A 21,866-nucleotide genomic window follows, 5' to 3' on the forward strand; every position below is an offset into this window, starting at 1 on the left:
GGGCTACTTAGTCAAAATCTTCATTTTACAGATGGGAGAATTAAGGAACAAAGAGGTATGGTGGCTTGCTTGTTTAATTTTATAATACAAGTAAAATCCCATTGTACCAAAAACAAAGGGTAGTTTTATATTGCAAATCTATTTTCACACGGCAGAAAAGGGCCATTTTTATGGTACTTTGTTGATCCTGTTACAATGAATTTCACAAAACTAATGGTCCCTGTGTTCATATAATAATTACTCTCTTTTCCTGACTGTATTATTCCACTGCAGGTTGGGAAAAAGAAAGGAAAATTGAGCTAAGCTTAAGCTCTCCACAGCTTTATTATTTTATTAGCAAGGTGGAATTCTCCTTACTTCATTCAATTTCAAACATACCAATCAAAGCCCAATAATGTCTATTTAATTCACTCAAGCTTCTAAACTACACACTAAAACAAAATACCTCAATTGCCTTTAGTAGGAGGAAAGAGTATGTATTTAACCCTACAAGGTTCAAAACTCTCCTTTCTGCTTGCAAATTCACTGCACTGAAGAAAAAGGAGCTCTTCTGTCTCATCTCTGGCTCCTGACAACTGTAGGAATGTGATTTTTGACAAGGTATTCATCACAACAACATTTCACAATAAACAACTGGCTGTCTTATGGAGTTTTAGTGTGAGGACCTTACTTGTAAATGGAGAAACTTTACAAAATAAAAGACTCTGGGGAAGAAAGCTGGACCAACTATCATTGATATATATGACACGGAACTTGGGACCAACTGTATGCAGATTACAGCCCAATTGGCATCTATTATTTGAATTTGTGGAGTGAACTGAATAAAAGCTATAGTGCAATAATTTTAGTCATTCTTTAGCACTACTCATAAATCAGGTGCTGAATAAAAGAAAGGATACGTGCTGTGCCAAAGAGATTCTATTTTGTCCATGTCTTTCTAGTCAAAGAATCTTGTGCGGTAGTAAATGGTTAGTACAATTTTCCTAATTCTTTTCCTCTGCTGTTGTTTTTAAAGACTTTCATGAGATATCTATAGTAGGCTTAATGCGTATTAAGAGTATAATATCACAACTTTGAACATGCTAAACATAATAAATCAACAATCACAAAATGAGGCAGGCAATATTTTCTCAAAGGTGAGTATCACTTATGCCTTTTTATCTCTTCTGTACATCTATGCCATGTTCCCCCATCCCCATATTCTTTTTGTTGTTGGGAAGGATGAGGGGCCTACAGTGATGGAATATATCAAAAAGATTAAGAAGATTTTGCCTTTAGATAGAAATGTTAAAAGGTGCAGTTAAATACTTTTCTGGTGGAAGAGGTTTTACAAAGCATAATGGAAAACTAGGATAATGTAGTTAGGAGGAATGAAGGGATAAATTTTTTAAGATGAGAAAATAACAGGTGGTCAAAGGCAGAAACATCTGGAAAACTCTACTTGACCATTGAGATAGTTTTCACTGGTGGATATTAAGTTAACCATTTCACCTATGCTTTTTGGAGTCTTGAGAAGTCTATTAGCTTCTCTCTTGGTAGCCCCATTTAGGTAACCCACTGCATCTCCATTCCCTGCTATTAGCATCTTTTTAAGGCCTATTCAATTCTTTCAATCCTGATTCAGGACTAGACATGGAAATAAGATGTTAAAGGGGACCCAGTCTCAGTCTCACAAGGGAAGAGGAGAAAAACAAATTTTTGGCAAAAAAAAAAAAAAAACTTGTTAAATAACTATGTAAATAGTGTAAAGGGCTATGAGTTCTCCAAAAAGAAAAGTTTTTTTTTTTTCTGTCAACTGTTATACTAGAGGATTATGAAGCTACAATATTGGAAGATAAAGAAAGATATTATGTTGAAAATACCCAGATCTAAAGGAAATTCTCTATGGAAATCTAGACCCAAGACATGCTTTATGAAAGTATGTAAAAAGAAATAAAGCCTGTCCTAAGCATAATTAGGTAAAAGTATCTAGAAATCTATAGTTGCGGTTGTGTTGCAAGAGTTGCATTGGGATAAAAATATCAGCTAGAAACAGGATGATACAGAAGGGTTTTAACGGAAAGAAATGCAATTTTCTAGACAGCTAGAAGAATTCTTAGAAAAAGGTAGTCCCACAGAACTTAAGTCAAAGGGTGTAAAGAGCTTTGATATTGCCTGCTATCATTCAATACAGGTAAAGCTTACAAAAGCTTGCAAGGGGGGCGGGGGGGAGGGAACCACAAGATTCTGCCAACCCTATATGAATTGTGCTTAACTAATGAGATAATCCATTAGAAATGACCTGAAGATTATGAATCACTATAGTGCTGCACAAAAATAGTATCACTGTAGTTGTCATCATCATCATCATCATCATCACTGGCTGAACAACCACTTAAAGAACTATACAGAAGCATCATATTAATGCCTTACAGGAGGAAGAAAGGGAATTTAAGTAACCCCTTTGAGAATTTAGAATTTGGAAATGGGTAGATGACAAAGTTGAAGTGGTAATGGAATGTACACTTTGATCAATTTAGGCCTTGAGATGAGTTGGTCTAATGAAAAAGGTTCCTGAGCATACTGTTATCTTAGCCAAAGGGGTTAAAAGACTCAAGCTGCACATTCAAATTGTGTACAACTTCCGCTTTTGTTAACATGTCTTTCTAGTGGTTGATATACAGGTAAACAGAAAGATCTGCAACTTTTTTTTCAGAGAAACACAGCACCTGCCTTTCCATTTCTGTGACCCAAGAAGAGTAAGACATTTGTGCCATCAGGTCAGAGTGAGAATGTACTGATTAATAAAGGTGAAATTTGGGTTGATTCCCAGGTTCAAATGGATAGGGGCTTGTCAAGGTGAACCATATAGATTACAAACGAAATCAAGGTAACTTACAATTGTCCTTTTAAAGTACTAAGTCTCTCTCCTGAGCAAGCACTTCTAGAAGATAGTCTAGCTAGTTTTCTTTAGGGACCATTTATGTAAAATGCAGTTGGTTCAGAAAGTCTACTTTCCCATCAGCTACCTTTTCTAAATGTGATGCTATGATATGGGAACCACTAGTGAATACCTACAATCAGGATGTATTGGTCTTAGCATGGAAGAGAAATGAATACTGAACCATTTGTTGCAAACGTTATGAAGTATACTATCTTTGTTGTTCTTCAGTCATTTTCAGTTGTGTCCAACACTTCATAACACTATTTAGGGTTTTCTTAGCAAACACAAAGGTACTGGAGTGATGTGCTATTTTCTTCTCCAGCTTTATTTTACAGATGAGGAAATTGAGGCAAATAAGGTTAAGTGACTTGCCCAGAGTCAAACAGCTAGTTAAGTGTCTAAGTCCAGATTTGAACTCAGGAAGATGAATCCTCCTCACTTGGAATGCTATCTACTATGCAACCTAGCTGCCCTGGGTCTATACTTACTTTAGATCTAATAAATAAATATGCATGGCCATCTCAAGGAATGTTCAGGTGCCCTGAGTCTCAAAGTGATCAACATTCATACTGTGGACTATAAGACAGGCATCAGTAGTTAGAGTACACTGAAGACTGAGTGAAATCTAGCACAAAGCAAGTACCTTCAATGGACTCAATTGTTCTGTGGTCTGAAGTCTGTGTAGACCAGATGAGGCCCATAAAACTCCTGACAGATGACTGAACCAGATTAAAATGTAAATGAGAAATGTTTAACAAAATACTGAAAAATACAATCAAATAAAGATAATATTACATTTTAAAATTAAGTCAATATGTAGCTTGTGTATGGATCAGTGGCCCCCATTTCTATTTGAATTTGGTGCCAGCAGCGTGGACAATAATAGAGTCCAGTAGAAGTTTAGAGATTCAGAGAGGAGGAGGGAAGTAGATTTACAGGGGATGTCTAGCAGAGGGCATAGTTTGCTACTTTAAAGACAGCATCTTGTACGAAGTAGGTGCTTAATAAATATTTACTGAATTGATAGGTGAATCGACAGGATGGAAATAGCCTCATCATTATGATCATAATAGCTAACATTTATATAACACTTCAGAGTTTGTCAAGTACACAAATTATTTCATTCAATGACAAAATTTGTTATATTCTTTGATAGTGAGTATAGCCCTAGAATAGATGGGGTAAGGAGGACATAGTTTTTACCAGGTCTCCCTTCCTTGAAAGGGAAAAGCTTAATGTATTACAGCAATTAGTATTGGATTCAGAGTCAGAAACATTTGGTTTCAAATCCTACCTTACTAGCAGTGTAACCCTGGGCAAATCACTTAAGTCTCCTATTTTTCATCTACAAAATGGGGATTTTAATAGTTGTACCTCCCTCAAAGGTCTGTTGTGAGACCCCAAATAATAATGTTAATAAAGCATTTGTAAACCTTAAAACTGTTAAGCAAATATCAGTTATTATTATTGTTGATAAGTAGCTGATCCAAAACAAGGAATATGGACAAAGCGTATTTGGCTGATGCAGGTCAAGAAGGAATTATATTTTTCTTTTCTCACGTAGCTTTCCCTAAAAAAGCTGATTTAGTAAAACTAGGTATGCTCTAGAATGGAAGGAGAAAATAGATAATTCCTGGTACAGGAGGGAGGCTGGGCATGAAAGCTAACCAGAGCCAGTAGATCATGTGATTGAAAACACATGTAAAAAGACAAAAAACTTCCTAATGATGAAGTATGTAGCTCATTTATGTCAGCAACAAAAAAGACAACCCTTCCATCTTTGGAGAACTTACTGTGGTAGGCCTAGGCCTATGAGCTAGAGATGATCATGAGAGAAAGAGAAGTAAGATGGTGTCAGGGAGAATCATGAAAAATAAAGCAAAAAGAAAGACAATACAGAAAACGAATTTAGGATGCTATTTGATCATAGAGAACAGGGTTTCTATAACTATAGTCTAATACATTTACATAAATTATCCCCAATTAGTTCAACATAGTATCCATGTATTTAGATCTCAAAGGAAAATGTTGTACCTAAATAGGGCAAAATAAGATACAACTCCTTTCCTCACAAGTTATGTTATACTGTTGTATGTTATATGTTATACTGTTAGATGTTAGCATACCTGACTCTAGTGAGATACATTAACAGTACAGGTTTTTAATCAGTCATTTATCTGATAAAGACAATGCTTAAGCCCACATTAAAACAAGTGCCCTGGGACTCATCTAATATAAAACTTAAAAACCCCCGTGTTATTCATAAAAAAGAAAAAGGTAGAAATTCACTGAGCAATAAATGCCAACACTCTTACAAGAAATGAAATTTTGCAAAATTTGGTTTTATTATGTTATTCCAAAAATCAAGATTCACAGAATCATAGATTTAAAATTGGAAGCATTCTTAGTCACTGAGTCTATCTGTGTTGGTAAACAAAATAGGCTCTTAGCACTCAGTTCAACTAAGTGCCCTTGAAGAGTTTGGCCTTTGTTTCCTTGATTAGATCTGGGAGTCCTTGGTGACCTCCTTGCCTCAGGGGAGGGCCTAGTTTACACACGAGTTTGAGTGACATGTTTGGGACATCAGAGGCTTTTAGACCACTTGGGTTTAAGTCGCCTCTTTGTGACGATTCTAGGTCACATGGGTGAGTCACATGTATGACTCACCCTTGACCCTGAAAAAGATATAAAACCAGGAGTTGGCTTTCTCTTTTTCGGAGCTCTTACCCACAGCCATGGTGGCGCGCATGACTCAGGGCCAGCCCTTGTTATGAGCTCCCGGGCTGAACCTAGATGTTGGTAACTATGAATTATATTTGGTCTATCTGTCAATGTTTGTAATTTGTTTGCATTTGCTCTGGAATTCAGGGTGCTGGCTTTTTACCCTGAACTAAGTGAATGGTTAATTTGTACGCTGAATTAAAGTAAGCTTGTCAACCCCTTAACATTGCTTTCCTTACTAAAGCAGATCAAAAGAACCTGGACTTTTGCAGCATGCTGGTAGCATGCTTGTTGTTGGGCTTGTGTTGCTCTTTCACTCCCACAGCAGCTGCTAGCCAGATCGCTGAAACACTATCTCAGTTTATATGTGAGGAAACTGAGGCCCAGAAAGGCTAAGTGCCTCAAATCATCCTACACAAGTAGTAAGTGGCAGAACCAGAATATGAACTCAGACTTCTACCCAGCCCTATTTTCAACTCCACCATAGTGCCTCCAAGGGAAAGTCTCCTGCCTGCCCAGGAAAACTAACTCTCTAGTTTGGTAAATTCTATTTGTCTACAGATGAAACAAAATATTTTACTAGAAAACTAAAAGGAACAAAATGGTTCAATTATATTTTTGTGGGAAAAAATTCTAGTCAAACATCTTAATAGTGAAGGCTGAAAAATATTCCATCAAATTAACTTCAACATAACAGTGACATGATATTACATAACCTTTCTTCCCCCAAATTTTACTCTCTTCTAATAAAGAAAGAATTTAGAATAAAATATTCTGGATGGCAGATTATTATATTTCTTCTTGCTTTTGTCTTTCTAAGGAAAACGCTTTAAGAGAGCCACACCACTTACCACTGACATGCAAACTTCTCACTATCTATTTCCACTATTCCTGGTGGTGGAGCAACATGCTGTGCTACAACTGCTCTGGAAGCTACAGAAAAAGAAACAATACATTAGCTATATAATTAAGATTTTCTACCTAAATAAAATCACTATATGTTATAGTTCACAAAATAATGCACTAAGTGAACAAAGCAAACATCAGAATTTTTTAGCTTTCATTTAAAAAAAAAAGCTTTGTATTCACAAGGATATACATTTGATGAAACACCTTCCTAAGTTTCTTTCAAAACCTAATTCAATAAACATTTACTTCTTACACCATAGAATTAAATCCCAAAGGCTAAAATTTCAAAATGGAATATAAGATCAAATTATAATTTAGCACAAAATTTTGTTTTTACATTTACCAACAGTCCCATATTTATGTAGAACAAAGGTTTCTAAATAAAAAAGACAAATCTCACCCAAATATTTATCAACCCTTATATTTAAAGGCTGCATATCAAATGTTGTCATCGTTAAAATTCTATAAATGTGCAGTATAAATTTTTTATCTTGAAAGAGATCTGATGGGTTATGAAAGATACTTCTAGATGATCTCCAAATTTCAGAGTTCAAGGAAAGGCTCATAGGCAATTGTTCTGACCCCAAAGTGAACTTCAAGTAGAATCACTCTCCTGACTGGAACTCCAATTTTTCTTCTCATTCTTCTATAATAATGCCATTATTATGAGAAAAAAGAGTTCCTATGCTCAAAGCCTATGCTGAAATCTTCTCCAAACTGGGTTACCTATTTCATATGTCCGAACCTGACTTCAATATGTATTGTCAGTATCAGAAATTTACGTAATCATAATCGACAAATTTCAGGAAGGATCTATGATTTCATTCATATGGGCAATTCCCTCCAGCATTGCAGAAGTATCCCCTCTCTAACTTATTGTGTAGACTATATAATGAATCACTGTGGAAAACAAAACATTTTTTAAAAACCTTGTTTGCCAACCCTATAGTGATGAATCTCTAGAACCTTAGCTAGTCTGTTTCTCACATAAAAACCAATACATTTCCCACTGACCTTTCCAATTTGGCAGTCTGTCAGTGCTTGCATTAACCACTGTTGCCTCTAGATAATGAAAAGTCAGGAGTAGGACTTTTGTAGAGTAATTAAGATGCTAGTACATTAAAAACTGAATAGAACAGATTAAAAAATCTCATAGTTAAAATGGGAAAACAGAATTAGAAACCCTAAGAGAATATGGACTATAACCTCTAGGAGAAAGCAAATTTGAAATATAAAGAAATAAAAAAACTTTAGGACAAACTGAAACTAGAGGAAAGAAGTGCTCCAAAAAAGTAAGCAACGAACTATTAACTTTTTGGAAAATTAAGATTTTCAAGTCCCCATAGTTTTATTTTTATTTCCATCAGTGATGTACAACAGACCTTTAGCAAGTCTCAAGCTCTTTATATTTCAATTTCTCATTCTGCAACATGAGTAATATAACTTACACAACTCAAGAAGTTATTTTGTCAATTAATTAGGCAATAATAAGAAATCACATTTATTTATTACTTTATAGCATACAAAGTACATTTACATTTGATTTGATCTTCACAACCTTGTAAGGTATATGTAACAAATATACCCATTTTATAGAAGAAAAAAACAGAAAGCTTATGTGACTTGCCCAGTCATGTAACTAGTAAATGGCAGATGCAGAGCCAGGACCCTGGTCTTCTTACTCCAAAAGAGTTGACACTTTTTATATTCTATCAGTACAAAGCAGGCTCTTTAGAAGAAAGGTGTTATTTAAACACATCTCGACAACAAAATGAAGATAAAATTAAAAAGTCAATAGAAAATATCATGAGTCTCAATTCTATCTAATTAAAGGAAATCTGTCTACTCAAGGGAGCTAGGTGGTACAGTGGATAGAGCACTGGGCCTGGAGTCAAAAAGGCTGAGTTTAAATCCAAACTTGGACACTTACTAGCTGTATTGCCCTTGGCATGTCACTTGAGTTTTCCCAACTGTAAGATGGGGATAATAACAGTACCTACTTGCAGGGTTGCTGTGATATCAAATAAGATAATATCTGTAAGGCACTTAGCACTGTATCTGGCACATAAGCGTTTAATAAATGCTTATTCCTTTTCCATTATATGACTGAATAAAATTGTTCAGCTATTCCAAACACTAGGCATTTTAAATAGCATTTGAGGGATCCAGTCAGTGGGAACTTTTTCTCTGAAATTCTAAGCTTCTGTAGGATAAAAATCATTTATTTCAATATTTACTTTTCAAAAAGCAGTTGTATATGGGCATACAAATAAACAGCTACTCAGACTAAAAGCTAACCAGTATGCGGCCAGTATGGATTTCATTTTGCAATAAACTATGAAAAATACTAACAGCAAATATGGTCCAGTCTATTATAATGACACACTAGATCAGGAATTCGCAAACTATGTTTCGCTACTCACAGTCTGTTGACCGTCACACTAAACCAAAGTTAGTAAAAATAATTGTAAATATGGTAAGAAAAATTTTTAATTGCCACTGATACTGGAACTAGAGATCTACAAAAGAAGATGCCTATGATGAAGCATCAAATTTACCAGAAGTACCAAATGTTAATGCCACAGTAAAATAAGTGCATTTATGATATAACCAATAAAAAGGGATCTTATATAATTTACAGTTTGAAGAATTAAATCAGGGAGTAAAATCACTATACCATTGGTTCTCACATATTTTGGTGTTAGAACCAATTTTTATATTTCTTTTATTTATCTGTTTTTCACATTAATAATTTTTATGTCTTTCCATTACATCAAAATCATTTAATAGCTAAACCTTCTCCTCAAATCCTCTCATAAAAAAAAAACAATGCAAAACCCAAACAACAAAGCAAATCACACATGTACCCCAGTACCTCAACTGAGAGGAGGGATATTTCCCTAACCTGTCTGGGACTAAGGTTGGCCACTGCAATTGACCTGAGCTGTGCTGTATTTAGTAGTGGTGCTGTTGTTTATATTCTTGCAGACATTTTGTTTATATTTCTTTTGATTCTAGTTTCTTTACATTCACTCACACAAATGATCCCATGTTTCATTTTATTCTCCAGAGACATCATTTCATACCACAGTAATATTCCATTACATTCATGTACACCATTGCTTATAGATTCTCCAGTTGATGGGTACTCACAGATATCCCAAAGATTGCTACTATAAATTATTTTCTCATATACATGATAATCTTTCTTTTGGCTATTGACCTTATTGGTATATGCCTAGTAATTTGATAGCTGTCAGCTATGTGGAAAAGTGGTTAGAGTGATAGACCTGGAATCAGGAAGACCTGAGTTCAAGTCCAGCTTCAATCACTCATTAGCTGTGTAACCTCTGGAAGGGCACTTAAACTTCTCTATGCCTTAGTTTCCTCATCTGTAAAACAGGGATGATAATAATAACATCTACCTCTCAAGGTTTTTATGAGCATGGGATAACATTTGTAAAGTACTTTGCGAACTTTGAAATATTACATAAATGCTAACTATTACTATTATTATTATTACCTGGATAAAAGGATATGAATGGTAAGCTGATTTAGTTTTCATTTTTCTTACAAATAGTGATTTGGAACATTCTCTCATAGTTGGTGACTGTGCACGTTTTCTTTTGAAAATGATTCTATTCATATTCCATTACCAATAATGAATATTGGTCTTATAAATTTGTGTCAATTCTCCATTTGTCTCAAATATCAGATTACCAGAGATTTTTTCCCCAGTTGACATTTTCCTTCTGATTACAGACATGATTGTTTATGCAAAACCTTTAAAATTTCATGTAATCAAAATTGTCCATTTTTTCTTTTATGATTACCTCTATTATTTGTTTAGCTCTGATTTCTTCTCTAGCTATACTTGTTAAAAGTAAGAACTTCCATTCTCCTGTCATTTGTTTTTTAATGATCTGAATCTTTACATTTAGGTCATATATCCCTTTAGAGATTACTGTGGTACAGAGTTTTAATTCTGGTAAGCTCTCTTCTGACAGACTGCTTTCTAGTTTTCCTATCAGTTCTTAATGAAAAGAGACAACATCCCTTAGTAACTGATGTCCTAAAGGTTTAATCAAAAAAGCTGAGTCCATTTGCTTTTAGTTAGCCATTGACTAATTTAGAAACCTTCAGCTAAAGTAAAATTTCCTCTCTTCAGGTCAAAAATTTTAAAATAATTTCTTTAAATGCCTACTATCCATGGTTATCACTTAATAAAAGGTTAGTTGTTTTTATCTATTTACTATTTAAAAGAAATTTTTTTTTAAAGTTTGAGTCTGTTTATCTCACCTAGGCTATAAATGCAAAGGTCAGTCACAGGCCCAATTCCAATACCAATGAACGTAGAAGCTTTAACCCACTCCATTTTTCTGACCTGGGTGAATCTGTTCCTCCTTAAGCAATCGGGTTTCCCTGCCTTCTACAACCTCACCATGCTGGTATGGGACTTGTAGATACCCAAACAGTATTAGCCCTACTATAGCGCAGTACTCCCAAACTCAGGACATCTGCCAGCCTCAGACTTCCCAGGAACTGGGACTTTAAGTTCTAAGGACTGCTTCATTTTTAAAGACAGATAAAAATATTGTTTTCATATAAATGTTACTCTTAATCTAATATTAATAACAACTTAATGAGAGGGATATGATTGATTTGAGAATTAACCAAGCATTTCATAAATGGGAACAACATCAAACACAAATATCACCTGGAACAATTCTTAACAACAATTTTTATGTTTTCCTTATATAACAAAATATTTAGGGGCATTATTTCAAATCATTACTTTTTTTGCTTTAAAATTTTCTAAATTTTATTTCTAAATTAATTAGATTTGTAGGTATTTTTGTAATTCTCCTGAAAAAAAATGAACTCTTTTAGAAAATATGTTAATATAAAAGACATGAAGGTAAACCTCAAATGAAGATAGCTAAAATCATGTTTGCTTTTCTCTTATAGGTGGAATTTATAACTTCAACTAAGTTTCTGGATATGTGTTTCATCATCAGTGCTTGGTTATTAATACTTCTCTTAAAACAGGGGATAGTTCCTAAAAATATTTATAATTAAAAAGAAAAAAATTAAGATGACAAGGACATAAGTTATTTTACAGAGAAAACTCAACAATTTACTAACTACCTTTGTATCACATATTAGTGGGTACATTCAATGATTGATTTTTAGACCAATAAGATACTATCTTCAATCACACGCTTATTTTTGATCAATCTTTGTTGGGTTTCCACATCAACTGAACACTAACAGGTGTAGCAAAGAGCATAAATATGCTGTGTGTGTGCTTGTCCATTATAACTTTCCTCCACAGAATCTTGTGAAATGCAAAAGTTGCACAGAATACCTTCTGAAAAATGCTGTATTATAAGGTAACTTAAGATTTCCAAAAGTCAGAAAGCTTAAGGTATAATTAAGTCAATTTTGTCATTTTTTCTAGGATAAAATTCTACACATCAGCCAAAGTGGAAGTCAAAGAAGCATCTTAGCTTATGACAAACCATCCTCATTCAATGCAATATTGCTTGGTTCCGTCACAAACGTAACCTAGTCCCTTTCATAATCCTATTCTTCCTCCTTATTCAAGATTTGTCTCATATTATTTTCCCACAAAAACTCTTTGTACATTTCTATTCCTGAAATGTATTTTATATTTCATAATAAAAGTTTAGAAAAATTATTAAGAATTGTGCTTAGCAGTCCAATTTCCTGAAACCTAGCTATTGTCTATACTGAGGGAGATCTATTTATTTAAATGTGACATTATTCATTCTGCTGCTAAAGTTCTACTTGGTTGCCTCATCATGACATGTTTTCAAAAGTTCTGCCAACAGAATACAAGTTCTGGAAGATCTGAAAGATTAAATTGGAATGGTTTTAAAGAATCTAATGAAGGATTGTAATCGTCATCTGAAAGCTAGGCTATACAAGTAAAGAGAGTTATATCACTGGATGGTTGGTCAGCAAGTGATAACTTTTTTAAAAACAGCAAATCATGAAAATAGTACATACTAAGGTGTAGAAGTATTATGATATACATTGGTGGAAGAAGTAATAACACTGATAAAAATTACATATTCTTGACGCACTGAAGTAAATAGAATAAAAAAGCAATTTTTATCTAAAATACTAACCTGGGACAGCTGCTACATGGTTCTGGGTTTGAACATGCTCTACTGACTGTGGCCTGATTTCTGATAAAACCTGGTGGTTAGAGCTTTGATGCTCAACAAGTTTTACTGCAGTTAGTGCTTCAGATCCAAACATCTGGATGTCCATGGAAACTAGACACACTAACATATCTGAAACATCAAATTAAAAACAATGACTACTTTCAGTTTTTGTAAAGCATTTATAATGTATTTTCATTTTCAAAAACACACAGAGACTGTATATTTTGAGTTTTAAGTACTACAATTTAAAAAGAATTTTCTCACAAGTACTAGAGGTAGTGAAAGTACTACTATGCTCTCTTTACAGATGAGAAAATGAAGTCTTAGACAAGTTAAGTGGCTTTCCCACAACCACATGCCTACTAAGTACTAGAGTAATGACTATAAGTCAAGCCTTCTAACTCCAAATCTACCAGTTTCTACTATATTATGCTGCTTCCTAGATTACAGAATCACTCAATTCATGAGTATTTAAAGTACCTCTTATGTGTTAGACACTGGATATACAAGTAAAAAGAATGAAACAATCACTACTCAGAAATAGTTTATATTCTAATGGGGGTGGGTTGGGGTTGGAATGTTCATTAAAATATATATACAAAATAAGTTGAGAGGTAATAAATACATAGAGATACATATATTTACACAGAAAGTCATTAAATATAAAGTAGGTTGGGAAGAGAGCATTAGCAATTAAGAAAATCAGGGAAAAATGTCATGCAGGAGATAGTATCTGAACTGCATCTTAAAGGAAGAAATGGACTCTGTAAGGTGGAAGTACCAGGAATGGGGAACAGCTATTTCAAAGGCAAGGAGACTGGAGATGGAATGTCATGAATATGGAACACCATCAAATAAGAAGTCTACTTTGGCTAGATCACAGTGTAGGGGCATGAAGAATAATGTCCAGTGAGACTTGAAAAATAGGCTGGTTATGCAAGGGTTTAAATGACAAACAGAAAACTTTATATAATTTTATGTATCTACACACAGGTGTGTGTGTGTGTGTGTGTGTGTGTGAAACTGGCTGAGTTAGGGAGTTATATGGTCACATATGTGAATAAGGAAAATTAATTTGGTAGCAGTGTAGAGGATGCATTAGAGTGGTAGAGACTTGAAGCTAGAAGGCCAGTTAGGAGGCTGCTGCAATCATCTGGGTAAAAGGTGAGAAGGGCTTGAATGAAGATGACAGCTGTTAGAGGAGAGAAGGGGTCAGAAGTGAGAGTTGTTATGAAGGTAAAAGTGGATATATCAAATGAAGAAAAGTGAGGAGTCCGGGATAATCCCAAGATTACAAACCTGGGAAACTAGAAGAATAGTGATGCCTTTCACAGATACTGGAAGACTTGGAAGAACAGAGGATTTGGGGGAAGAAAGAGAGTTCAGTTTAAGACATGTTAAGTTGAAGATGTCTCCAGAACATCCAGTAAGAAACATGGTAATTAAGGAGTGAAGCTTGGGGAAAAGATTTGGGTTGGATATGTGTCTCTCTGAGTCCTGAAATCACTGAAAGAGCAAATAGAGAGAAGCAGAACCAGGAAAGAACCTTGGGAAATACCTACAAATTAGGGAGTGTGATATAGATGATGAATTAGCAAAAGAAACTGAGAAGGAGGGGGTTCAGACAGGTAGGACAGAACTGTTATGAAAACCCTGAAAGGAAAGAATGGTGGTGGTGGCAGCAGCAGTAGCAGCAGAATACTAGTAGTAATACTTATGTAGTACTTCGAAGTTTGCAAAGTGCTTTACAAATATCATCTCATTTTATCCTCACAACCATAGGAGGTAGGTGCTAGTCATTTTACAGATGAGGAAACTGAGGCAGAAGTGACTTGCCCAGAGTTACACTGCTAGTAACTGTTTGAATCAGGATTTGAACTCAGGTATTCCTGAATCCCAGTCAAGCATTCTATTCACTGTGCCACGAAATTAAAGAAATAGGCCAAGATATCTAAAGACTTGAGAGAAAAACAAATTAGATTTGGGAGTTAAGAGATCATTGGTAGCTTTATGGGGGCCAGATGCAGTTGAGTGATCAAGTAGTAAGCCCGATTACAAAGGGGTTAAGGAATAGGTTAGAGTACAAGAAGTGGCAGCAGTGAATATAAACTTTTCCAAGTTTCACTGTGAAAAGGTGGGCTCTAGTAGCACTTTTTCAAGTATGGGGGAGATTTGTATGTCTGAAGGTAGGAAGAAAAGATCTAATGGACAACTAAGAGATTGATAAGGGAGAGGGGAGATGCCATCTGCTAGAAAAGATGTAAGGGAATAAGATTAAAGTGTACATACAGCAGGATCCTTGCCAAAGATAAGGGATACCACTCTGTCAGAGACAGGGGAAAGGAAGAGAGAGTGTCAAATGGTTTTGAGATGAGGTACATAAACTGAATTTTTTACATTTTTTGGTAAGAAGGCAAAGTCCTCAGCTGATGGGGTCAAGGGAAAGGATATGGGGAGCTTCAGGAAGGAAAAGAATTGGAATAGCTTCAGTAAGAAATCAATCAGGGAAAAATAAAAGGTCTTCCTGGCTGCAGTGAGGACCCTGGTGAGGACAGACAACATGAATCTGCAAATTACATTTAAGAATGATAACCATCCCCCTCCCAAATAGGAGTAAAAGCAGGACTGTCAATATTTTTAAGTTATCAAAAAATTTCATAGCAATTATTTCTTAATATATTTTCTCCCACATTCCCCATCAGGTACACACACTGACTCACCTCTCATAACAAAGAAAAACAGTAAAACAGATCAGTAAAATGACTGAATATACTTGGCTTTCTTAATTTTCCACCTCTACTGGAAGGAATATTATTACATTTACATTACTGTAGGTGTGTATACATTGCTCAATTGGTTCTACTTAATTCACTCTGTATCAGTTCAGAAAACTTTGTATGTTCCTCAATGTATTGGTCATAATCATCATTTTAAAAATTAATTAATAACAGTATTTTATTACTACAATCATATACCAGTTTTTTTAGTCATTCTTACTTTGTTTCTAGGTTTCCGCCCTGCCCCACTACTGTAGTTTTGCTATAAATATTTTGATATATGTGGATCCTCTCTTTCATCTTTGACTTACTTGGGGTATATGAATGTAGTAATTGGACTGCTGGAACATGTTTATCAATTTCAAATCCATGTCCAGTAACAAAACAAAACAAAAAAAAAGTTAAAGTTATTTTGCTGCCAATTCCCCAACTTTCTGGAAGATGAAACCTATTTACCAGCCTATGATACCCATTTCTGTAATTTCTGTACATATCACGAATTGAGCATATCTAGGTCATAATAAGAGCAACGGAAATAGGTCTCTAAAAAGATTAATATGCCTCCTCCTCCCCCCAAAATTAAACCCAAAATAATATGACTTTCATAATATTTTTGCCAAGACAAATATTCTTATGCCAAAAAAAAGAAACCAGTTTGCATGTTCCAGGTTCAACCTTACCTATGCTCTTTTCCACTTTTGCAATTTTTGTGCAAGCAACATCTCCCATTTCTGTGAGCATATATAGCACCTCAAGAGTTGAAATTACAAGTAATACATCAGGCAATGTGAGATGACAAATGATCTCTTTGTAAGATTCCTGATCCACATATTCACAGATTAAAACACCATTATCTTCTGCTTTGCAAAGATTTCCCAAAATTTCCATGCCTGAAAAATGCATATGTATTTTTAATAAAGGAGAAGTAAATTTCTGATTTAAAAAAATTGGGTAGGTATGTAAATAGGTATTTACCTCTCATTTTTAAAAATCTATCTCTTGACATTAAGCATTTTGTAACAGTATGAAACATTAGATGAGTAGTTTTGAAATCAACAGGATCCAAAAGAAGCTGGAAAAACAAAACAAAAAATTTCCAAGTAAATTCTGTATTCTCTCTTACATGTTTTACCTAAAGTCTATTATTTAGAATAAAGGCCAAAAAATACTTAAATTTTGTTAAATGGTGGTAATGAAATATACAATTGTTTAGAATTGTTAGAATGGAAATGCCATTTATAAAAACTTCATGTACTTAAATGGCCTTAAGTTTAGCTTCTTTCTTTCTATAAAATTCCAAGAGCAAAATTTTTCATTCTCTTTTCCTCCTGCCTTTCCCTTGTGTATTTTATGCAAGGAATATTAATACATTTATGTTAACTCACATATTGATAAAGTTAAAAGTCCAGAATCAAGAGTGTTATAAAGAAAGAATGCTTTTCCTTCAGTTAGATAGTCCTTACCTCTGCTGCAATATTTCCTAATGTGTCAAGTCCCAATTGTCTTAAAGAAATAAAATGACTATGAGCAGAAAGTAATAGAAAACGAAGACAAGTACGATTAGCTGCCAGAAGTTTAACATTGCCCTCCTCAAAGGAGAGATTTCGCAAAATCACTGCTATCTGGAGTACTCGCTGCCCTTCAATATCATTAATGCCCAGCTTGCGAGGAGGGTGAAAGAAAGATTCCCAAATCCATTCTCCTGATGTATTTTCTGTGACAGAAAAAGATTAATTTTAGATATACATTTTCCCACTGATTAAAGAAAAATATTTAATGATTTTACACTTGCAAACTCACCTTGAGATTTGTTTTTGTCAGAAATGAGATCTCGTACTTCATTATCGTCCACAATATCTTTCCAAAACTGAAAAGAGATTTTAAAATGAGTTACTTTTAACTTCTGAAGTGTGATTATTTTTTATTAATGATACGACTATTATACTGCTGTAATCACAAATGTATTTAATCTGATTCTAAAGATTGTAAATATGTACTAGAATGTTTTGTTTTCTATTGCTGAAATTGCTGTACCTTAAATGCACAATCTCAAAGAACTTACACCTTTAATTTTTGTGGAATCATGCTGGATGACCATCCACTATACATCACCATTACTGACAAATAGGTAAGACTAGATTAAGAATTATAAAAAGCAAATGACTCTTCTAACCTGAAATCCTGCAGTTCTACAGAATCAATGAATAATGTGCTTATGTTAAAAATAAAAAAAATGAAAATATACCTATAGTCTATAAAATATGCTTATATTCTATAAAGTTCAAGAAACTAATTTCTTACAAAAGTCAATTCAGAATTTTTTAAAATGTCTTTAAGCCTTTCAAATCAGCAAATACTAACAATTTAATTGTTACAAGTAATCACTTTCGAAAGGATGATAATTTTTTAGATGTCTATATATTATTTTGTATAAATATCATTGGAATGCAGTACTTTTATAGTATAAAGAGTAGCAAATTATCAGTTATAACAATACTTCCTGATATTTAAAATATCTTCTCTAACTGTAAATACATAAGGAGTATAAGATATAAAGTATGCAAACGAGTATTATCTGATGTACTAATACCCAGATCTCTATTAAACAGAATTACTGAGATTTAGCCAATATGATTATTAGTAGTGTCAATAATAAGGCATTCTAAAAATCTTTTAATAAACTGAATTATATTGAAAAGAAACAATACAGGTAAATTGGAGAGAAGTAGCATCTTACATTTAGAAGACATATTTATGTAAGGAAATCCAGGAATCGAAGTGGGAAACATTATTGAAAACATCTGGTGAACGATTAATGGATCAAGAAACAGAACAATAATGATCCTAGAGTATATCACAGAATACTTGGTCAAAAATAGGAAATAGATGAAAGGTCTGGAAACTGATCAGTTATTGATTGCACAGAGCCACAACACTGGAAAATGTGGACCGACAACAATCTGGACATCTGGACATATCTCTCCACCAAAAGCAAAAGAGCTAATGATTATATGTCTTGATTTAATCATAATTCTGCCCTAAAAAAAGTGTAAGAAATACTAAAGGCAAAATTATATACTGGATATGATACTCAGAAGTAAAAAGGAAAGTTGCAGTCGTTTAAATAAAAAAGGAATCCTGGGAGAAAGCAATCATCTAGTGTGGAATTTATGATAGGGAGAGGAAAGGTAGAAAGAGTATAACGTGTACCCTAAAAATTTTAAAGGCACATTTAAAAGTGCTCAGAGAAAGGACAAGTAACTCAGGTAACTTTAACTTAAAAGACTAAAATTCTATACTCTTTTGGAGGTCACTGAACCCTTTAATAGTCTATGAAAGTCCATAAACCCCTTGTTAGAATGACATTTTGAAATGCATAAAGTAAAATACATAGGCTTCCAAAAGAAACAAATTATATTTAAATATAGTTAGGAAAAAAAATTTTTAAAACAAGTTTGCTAACATCCTGCTACAAGAGTCAGCCTAGAAGATATGGGAAGCTCTTAAGCATGAAATTCTAGAGGCAGAGAAAAAATGGTGGAGAAAAGGCCTGGGCTCTTCAAAATTCCCCTTGAAACAACTTTAAATCACAACTGGAGTGACAAAACCCACAAAAAGATGGGGTACAACAATTTTCCAGCCCAAGATAATTTAGAAGGACTGCAGTAAAGGTCTGTCTCATTTGAGCAAAAAGAGAACATGTCCCAGCATGAGCAGTATCCAGGCAAACCAGTGGGAAGCCCCTAGCCCCAGCACAGATCACCAACTGGGGCCCTGCACCCCGGCTTACACCAGGCCAGAGGCATAGCCAGCCAACTGTGAGGCCTTCAGCCCTGGTGCACAATCCTAGTGGGCAGGCCTGGCAGGTTCAGAGGCCTCACACAGGAGATAAGCAACCAGACCCCGAAGCACCGGTGTACCAGGTACAACCAGACCCAGTGATCCCAGTGAAGCAGGGGAACCAGCAACCCCAGAGCCCCCAGCACAACAGAACTTCAGCCAGGCCCCTGACCCTTGGTTCAAGAAACTATGGACAATGCCCCTTGTACCTCAGAAGCAGAGCTTATTAAAAGTCAGGAAATATGCTGAAAAATGAACAAAATGCAAATTAAAAAAAGCCTTGACCATACAAAGCTACTATGGTGACAGGGAAGATTCAAACACAAATTCAGAAGAAGACAACAAAGGCAAAACAACTACAAGGAAAGGCTCAAAATAAAATGTCAACTAGTGTCAAGGCCCAAAAATACCTCCTGAAAGAACTCAAAAAGGAATTTTAAAATCATATGAGGGAAGTAAAAGAAAAATTGGGAAAAGAAATGAGAGTGATGCAAGATAATCATGGAAAATTAGAGTCCATAGTAAAGAGAGCACAAGAAATGGAAAAGAATGTATAAAAATTCACCAAAGACAAATCCTTAAAAAGTAGAATGGGTCAAATGAAAAAGGAGGTAGAAAAGCTCAATGAAGACAATAATGCCTTAAAATTAGAACTGGGCAAGTGGAAGCTAATGGTTATGAGACATCAAGAATCAATCAAACAAAATCGAAAGAATGAGAAAGATGGAAGAAAATTTAAAATACCTCATTGGAAAAAAACTGACCTGGAAAATAGAACCAGGAGAGAAAATTTAAGAATTATTGGAATACCGGAAAGCTGTGATAAAAAAAAAAATGAGCCTGGACAATGTCTTTCAAGAAGTTATCAAAGAAAACTGCTCTGATAACCTAGAAGGTAAAAAAGTAATGAAAAACAGAAAAAGAAATTAAAGATATCTATAGGCATATGAAAAAATGCTCTAAATCACTACTGATCAGAGAAATGCAAATCAAAACAACTCTTAGGTACCACACCTCTCCTGTCAGATTGGCTAAAATGACAAAACAGGAAAATGTAAATGCTGGAGAGGATGTGGGAAAATTGGAACATTGTTAAATTACTGGTGGAGTTGTGAACTGATCCAGCAATTCTGGAGAGCAATTTGGAACTATGCACAAAGGGCTATAAAAATGTTCATACCCTTTGACCCAGCAATACGACTTCTAGGGTTGTATCCCAAAGAGATCACGCAAGTGGGAAAAGGACCCATCTGTACAAAAATATTTATAGCAGCTCTTTTTGTGGTAGCTAAGAATTAGAAATCAAAGGGTTGCCCATCAACTGGGGAATGGCTGAACAAGCTGTGGTATATGAAGGTAATGGAATACTATTGTGCTATAAGAAATGGGGACGATATGGACTTCATAGTAACCTGGAAAAACCTACATGACATATTGCTGAGTGAGCAGATCAGAGCCAGGAGAACATTATACACAACCACAGATACATGGATTCTGTGAGGACTAACCCTGACAGACTTTGCTCTTCTCAGTAACACAAGGTGCAAAGACAACTCCAAAGAACTCACGATGGAGAATGCTATCTACATCCAGAGAAAGAACTATGAAGTATGAATGCAAATTGAGGCATACTTTATGCTCGCCTTTTTTTCCCTTTTGTTTTTGGGGGTTTTTTTGGTTCTGTTTCTTCTTTCTCATGATTCATTCCATTGGTCATAATTCTTCTCCACAACCTGACTAGTGTGTAAATTAATTCAATGTGAAGTTATATGTGGAAAATACATCGGATTCCATGCCATCTTGTGGAGGGGAGGGGGAAGGGAGGAAAATCTGGAACTCAAAATTATGTAGAACTGAGTGTTGTAAACTAAAAATAAAAAAAATAAAAAGTAACAAAAAGAATCTACTGACCACCTCTTGAAATAGATGCCAAAATGAAAACTCCTAGGAATATTAGAATCAAATTCTAGAATTCTCAGATTAAGGAGAAAATATTGAAAGCAGTCAGAAAGAAATAATTTAAATATCAAGGAGCCACAGTCAGGACTTCACAGGATTTAGTAGCTTCTACATTAAAGGATAGGAGGGGATTGGAATGATATTCCAGAAGGCAAAGGGGCTTGGATTACAACCAAGAATCAACTACTCAGCCAAACTGAGCATAATCCTTCAAGGCAAAAAAATGAATATTCAATGAAAATGAGGATTTTAAACATTCCTGATGAAAAGGCCAAAGCTAAACAGAAAATTCAATTTTCAAATATAAGACTTAAGAGAACCATAATAAAGAAAAACAGTAAAAAAAAAAAAAAACAATAAGGTTATGCTGTTTAACAATAAGGTTAAAATGTTTACATCAAGGGGGGCAGAGCCAAAATGGTGGAGTAAAAGCAGGGACTTGCTTGAGCTCTCCCCTGAACCTCTGCAAATGCCTACAGAAAATGACTTAAATTCTAGAGCTGCAGAACCCACAGAATGACAGAGAGAGGCAAATCTCCAGCC

General features: G+C 34.7%; 1 protein-coding gene across 1 annotated transcript in view; it reads right to left on the reverse strand.

The window, feature by feature from the left end:
* The window catches only part of ARID2 (AT-rich interaction domain 2), a 236,290-nt gene that overhangs the window by 38,043 nt on the left and 176,381 nt on the right, over positions 1–21,866 (reverse strand). Inside the window, exons 7-12 of the mRNA XM_036759335.1 lie at positions 17,325–17,391; positions 16,988–17,238; positions 16,500–16,596; positions 16,205–16,414; positions 12,709–12,876; positions 6,496–6,577 (exon numbers count right to left, since the gene is read on the reverse strand). Coding sequence (XP_036615230.1) covers positions 6,496–6,577; positions 12,709–12,876; positions 16,205–16,414; positions 16,500–16,596; positions 16,988–17,238; positions 17,325–17,391 — 875 coding nt within the window. The remainder of the gene's footprint in view (positions 1–6,495; positions 6,578–12,708; positions 12,877–16,204; positions 16,415–16,499; positions 16,597–16,987; positions 17,239–17,324; positions 17,392–21,866) is intronic.

Source organism: Trichosurus vulpecula, chromosome 5, assembly GCF_011100635.1.
Source record: "Trichosurus vulpecula isolate mTriVul1 chromosome 5, mTriVul1.pri, whole genome shotgun sequence".
Classification (NCBI taxonomy): Eukaryota; Metazoa; Chordata; class Mammalia; order Diprotodontia; family Phalangeridae; genus Trichosurus; species Trichosurus vulpecula.